The sequence below is a fragment of the Symphalangus syndactylus genome, chromosome 17, assembly GCF_028878055.3.
Source record: "Symphalangus syndactylus isolate Jambi chromosome 17, NHGRI_mSymSyn1-v2.1_pri, whole genome shotgun sequence".
NCBI classification, from domain to species: domain Eukaryota; kingdom Metazoa; phylum Chordata; class Mammalia; order Primates; family Hylobatidae; genus Symphalangus; species Symphalangus syndactylus.
This window is the reverse complement of record NC_072439.2, coordinates 85312471-85318470: the sequence shown is the minus strand read 5'-3', so window position 1 is coordinate 85318470 and position 6000 is coordinate 85312471. Positions and strand designations below refer to the sequence as shown.

General features: G+C 45.5%; 1 protein-coding gene across 2 annotated transcripts in view; it reads left to right on the top strand.

Moving 5' to 3' along the window:
- The first annotated feature begins 5395 nt into the window (after positions 1–5395).
- KLHL6 (kelch like family member 6) overlaps positions 5396–6000 on the top strand; it is a 60810-nt gene continuing 60205 nt past the window's right edge. The window contains exon 1 of one of the 2 annotated variants that reach the window (XM_063621801.1): positions 5396–5863. In XM_063621801.1, the coding sequence (XP_063477871.1) occupies positions 5571–5863 (293 nt within the window). In that variant the 5' untranslated portion in view covers positions 5396–5570. Of the gene's footprint in view, positions 5915–6000 lie in introns of both variants that reach the window. The other variant, XM_063621800.1, reaches the window with a different exon arrangement.

Below are 6000 nucleotides of genomic sequence, written 5' to 3'. Positions count from 1 at the left end.
GCGGCGTCTGCAGGAGGCCGCGATTGGGAGAGGCCGGCACACTGTACCTGGGAGCTGAGGATACTCAGACGAACCCTGACCTGAGGTAAAAACTGCAGCTTCTCTGTTTTCTGGGCCCTCAGGTATTAACTGGAACCAGAAAGAGGCCACAAGATGGCAGGCAAAGCTGGTCTTGTCTGAGGCATGGGTGAATATTTCATTTGCCTCATACTTACCAGGAAGAGGTGAAGTCCTGAGTGTGCTCCTTCCGCATGGGGTGGGGGATCAGGCGCTGGCTCAGGAGCTGGAAGTCTGGAACTGCAGTCCCATTCAGCTACTAACTAGCAAAGTGCTGGCATCAATACATGTTGACTATTATTGTTATGGTTGTTATTACCTTTGTGTTGTCAGATAAAACATGGAAAATGATACAAACAAATGTATAGCTTAGTGAATTATTATAAGGCACACAGTACCGTTGTAAACACCACTAAGGTCAAGAAATTGAACTTTGCCTACTACCCCAAATCTCTTTCACGTGTCCCTGCCCAAACACAGCCGGGTGAAGGGACATGTTTGATGTGTTCCATCCAGGTTTTGGCTTGGGATGTATTTAGTTGGAGGATGCCTTAAATGTTAGACCCTCAAGGGTAGATGTTAAGTAAGCAGTTGGATACCAATATTTATCTAGTTATTGTAGCACAGAGCCTAGAGACAATCCAAGTTATCCAAGCCTGGAGATAATCCAAGTCATCTCTAGGTTTTTTCTATGATAATTAGATAAATATTGGCTTACTATTTGTTGAAACATCATTGCAACCATCAGAAACATTAAGAAAAGATGTCTATTTCCCAGAACACAAAGAACAGGCAAAGATATATTAGAAAAAGTAAATGAAAAGAAAACAGAAGTGGCAATAGAAACTCCAGACAAATCAGAAAATTATTTGAAGAAAAAAATTAACAGGATAAACAGGGACATTTAATACAAATAAAAGGTACAATCAATAGCAAGGATATAACAACACCATACTTTGAACAGAGATTTAGAGCATTAAAATATAGAAAGCAGAAGAGAGTGACTAGGGAGAAGGGTTTTTGACATCTATGTATAGGAGAAAGGTCACAGGAGCTGGGGATGGGGTATGACATGGAATCTGGTTGACCCTACCTCTTTCAGTGAGGCCCTCTTAGCTAAGCAGGAGGCCACCAGTGGGGCTAAGTGGGAGTCTTGGAGCCCAGCTTTGACATATGCAAAAATCTTAGACCCTCTTGAATTCCCATCTTGCTCCTCCTACCCTCCTGTCCTGTCTTACCTCGGTCTCCTTCATTCACCTGGCTTCATCTCTGCTTCACCTTGACACTGAAGTCTAAGAGCAGGTTCAGTTTAACTAGCTGGACCCTCCATAGTTTTTTTTTTTTTTTTTTTTTTTTTCGAGACGGAGTCTCACTCTGTCGCCCGGGCTGGAGTGCAGTGGCGCCATCTCGGCTCACTGCAAGCTCCACCTCCTGGGTTCACACCATTCTCCTGCCTCAGCCTCCCAAGTAGCTGGGACTACAGGCGCCCGCCACTACACCTGGCTAATTTTTTGTATTTTTAGTAGAGACGGGGTTTCACCGTGTTAGCCAGGATGGTCTCGATCTCCTGACTCGTGATCTGCCCGTCTCGGCCTCCCAAACTGCTGGGATTACAGGCATGAGCCACCGCACCCAGCCAACCCTCCATAGTTCCATTGAACACGGCTCAACATACGACTTTTTTTTTTTTGCTTTTTTGTTTTGTTTATTTGGTTTTTGAGACAAGGTCTCCACTCTGTTGCCCAGGCTGGAACGCAGTGGTGAGAACATGGCTCACTGCAGCCTCTCTACCTCCTGGGCTCAAGCAATCCTCCTGCCTCAGCCTTCCAAGTAGCTGGGACTACAGATGCATGCCCCAACATATGACTAATTTTTAATTTATATTTTTTGTAGTGATGGGGTTTTGTCATGTTGCCCAGGCTGGTCTGGAACATCTTGACTCAAGCAATTTTCTTGCATTGGTCTCCCAAAGTGCTGGGATTACAGGCATGAGCCACCACACCTGGCCCAAGCATATAACTTTTTTTTTTTTTTTTTTTTTTTGAGATGGAGTCTTGCTCTGTCGCCCAGGCTGGAGTGCAGTGGCGCGATCTCGGCTCACTGCAAGCTCTGCCTCTCGGGTTCACGCCATTCTCCTGCCTCAGCCTCCCGAGTAGCTGGGACTACAGGCGCCCGCCACCGTGCCCTGCTAATTTTTTTTGTATTTTTAGTAGAGACGGGGTTTCACCGCGTCAGCCAGGATGGTCTCGATCTCCTGACCTCGTGATCCGCCCGCCTCGGCCTCCCAAAGTGCTGGGATTACACGCGTGAGCCACCGGGCCTGGCCGCATATAACTTTTGGAAGCTGACCTTGGCCGCCTGCCAGGTGTCAATTTAAATTCATGACTATCAATCTTAAAAAGGCTGAGAAAGAAAAGATTAGGTCAGATCAGAAAGTAAAAAATTGCCCTCCCATTCATCAGGCTAGGAAATCAGACACAGATGAAATGTTAAAAAGAAACAACGTTTCTTTTAAGATTAGGTCAGATCGGAATGTAAAAAATCTGCCCTCCCATTCATCAGGCTAGGAAGTCAGACACAGATGAAACGTTAAAAAGAAACGTTTCTTTAAGTGACTCCTTGCAATTATAAATGTGTCATAAGGATACTCTTCGTGGGTGACTTCTTATTCTTACTGAGAAAAATTGTTTTCTAAAAATCAGAGACCATCAGAAACTTTGTTGTTTGCCATTGTATCAGTAAGAATGAGACATCTCATAGTTGTCTGGAAGATCTAAATCACTTTGACACTGGGAAGCAGTCTCAATTTCCAACTCAATTACGGGGCTTCTGAATGCGACGTTCCACATTTATCTCAATTTTGTAGTTTCCAGGGAGAAAAGACTCTGGGTCCACTGTAAAGTCTAGACTTAATGTTTATCCTTTTACACATAATCCCACTGTGCTTTGAACCTATCTTGATACTGTTCATTTAAATTTAACCTAAACTTGGGGCAGGTGTGGTGGTGTGAGCCTGTAGTCCCAGCACTTTGGGAGGCCGAGGCGGGTGGATCGCTTGAGCCCAGCAGTTCAAGACCAGCCTGGCCAACATGGCAAAACCCTGTCTCCACCAAAGATACAAAAAATTAGCCAGGTGTGGTGGTGGGTGCATGCCTGTAGTCCCAGCTACTTGGGAGGCTGAGACAGGAGAATCACTTGAACCTGGGAGGCAGAGGTTGCAGTGAGCTGAGATTGCACCATTGTACTCTAGCCTGGGCAGCAGAGTAAGACTCTGTCTCAAAAAACAAACAAACAAACAAACAAAAAAACAAACCTAAACTCCAAACTTTCTTGTAATTTTTATTAGAGTAAAATAAACCTATAAATGCATTTGGAAAGAATTGGTCCTTTTAATAATTATTTAGTCTTTCCATAAAGGAACTTGGTATATTTATTTAAGTTTTCTTTTGAAAGTCTTAGTAAAGTTTGTTAGTTTTCTTTATGTTGCTGGTTGCTGTTATTCCTAGGCATTTACATATGTTTTATTACCATTGTGAATGGCATTATTTTTCCATTACTTTTTTTTGAGACAGAGTTTTGCTCTTATTGCCCGGGCTGGAGTGCAACGGCGCGATCTCAGCTCACTGCAACCTCCACCTCCCAGGTTCAAGCGATTCTTCTGCCTCAGCCTCCCGAGTAGCTGGGATTACAGGTGTACACCACCACGCCTGGCTAATTTTTATATTTTTAGTAGAGACGGGGGTTTCACCATGTTGCTCAGGCTGGTCTCGATCTCCTGACCTTGTGATCCGCCCACCTCGGCCTCCCAAAGTGCTGGGATTACAGGCATGAGCCACCGCGCCTGGCCGTCATGTTTCTTTATATGCTTCATTATGATCTTGTGGGACCACAATTGTATATTCAGTCCATCATCGATTGAAGTGTCATTATGCTGGGCATGACTCTACTTGTGACAGTTAATTTTAGATGTCAAGTTTACTGGGCTAAGAAATACCTAGCAACCTGGTACAGCATTACTGTTGGGAGTGTCTGTGAGGTTGTTTCCAGGAGAGATTAGCAAGTCTGAGTGGACTCGGTAGAGAAGATACACTCTCAGTGTGGGTGGGCACCATCCAATCAGCCAGGGGCCCAGAGAAAACAAAAACAGAAGAAAGGTCAAGGTCTCTGTCTCCTGAGGCTGGGATACAGCCATCTCCTGCCTTGAACAACAGAACTCCAGGATCCCCTGCCTTTGGACTTCAGGACTTACACCAGTCTCCCCACCCCCTGGATTCTCAGGCCTTTGGCCTTGGACTGAGAGTTATACCATCTTCTCTGGTTCTGAGGCCTTTGGACTTGAGCTGAGCGCTCAGCAGTCTGTCACGTGACTTCTCATCTCTATAATCATGTGAGCCAATTCCCCTAATAATTTCCCTCTGCTATGCCTCTCTAGGTATCCTTTTGGTTCTGTCCTCTGGAGTCCATCATCAACTGAAATATCATTATGCTGGGTATGACTGTAATTGTGATGGTTAATTTTAGATGTCAAGTTTGCTGGGCTAAGAAATACCTAGCAACCTGGTAAAGCATTACTGTTGCACGTGAGAGAACGCTAACTAATACGCTCCTATAACTTCCCCAGGATATCATGGGATTTTAATAATGACAGTTATTACTACTTAACTGAGACCTGCAGAGGTAATGAAAATACTTCAGGATCCAACATTAGATGCATGGTCAGTAGACGTTGGGCTAATTTGAGACATGCTATGGCAATTCGGTGTAGACCTACCCTGACTCGTCCTCTGAGATGATGCTGTTGACGGAGTTTTGGAAACCATTTCTTCTGTGCCCCCAAAGCATATCCGAAACAATAGACATTGTTTGGTGAGGGGAAGACATGAATGTTTGCCATGACGTTGTTTTCCCCTGGGTAGGGAGGAGGATGAAGATAGACGATCTGCAGTGCTGCTAGAAATGAGAATGTCAGGGATAAGCACGGTTGTTGGATCATTGTAGGGTCTCAGACTCCTGGGAGGAGGAAGTGGGAGGATCATAGACTGTCTCCTCTCCATCCCCTCCTTGACGACTTGGGTTACTGAGTCACTAGGAGTACAAATGTGAAGTGGGAAGATTCTAGACTGTCTCCTGTCCATCCACTCATTGACGACTTGAGTTATTGATAGCATTAGGAGTACAAATGTAACAGCCACCACCGGAGGCTTCCTGCTCACGGATATGAAGTGGGAGATGCACCAAAATAAACACACAGCACTCACAGTGGACTCTGAGAGGCCACGCCTCTTCCAGAACCCCCTCCCACACACCTATTATAAGTAATTTCTAACCCTGTGATTACTCACAGAAAGAAGAAGAATAGAAGTTGCTGGCATTTGTAGTAACAGGATGAGAAAGTGCGAGACTTCCTGTTATGTGTGTGTGACAGCTGGTGATAAGTGGAGGGCCCTGCACAGGAAATCCGCTCAGCTTCTGCAATGGGGCCTGCCTGACACTTGGGCGCTCCTTCAGTCTCGATGTTGATGGCAGGACAAAGGGGCGCCTGGACCATGGGTGACGTGGTCGAGAAGAGTTTGGAAGGGCCCCTGGCACCTTCTACAGATGAGCCCTCCCAGAAAAGAGGAGACTTGGTCGAGATCTTAAATGGGGAAAAGGTCAAATTTGACGACGCGGGACTCTCCTTAATTCTTCAGAATGGCCTGGAGACCCTGCGAATGGAAAACGCTCTGACAGATGTCATCTTGTGTGTGGACATTCAGGAATTCTCCTGCCACCGCGTGGTGCTTGCCGCAGCCAGCAACTATTTCAGGTCAGCATGCCTAGGACCAGAGTCAAATCGGGTGCAAGTTGCAAGGAAGAGGTGTGTTAGTGTGAGAGGCCAATCTTGAACAGTTGGCCATGATATTTATGGTTTACATATATATTAAGGCTTGTGTGTCTACTTAA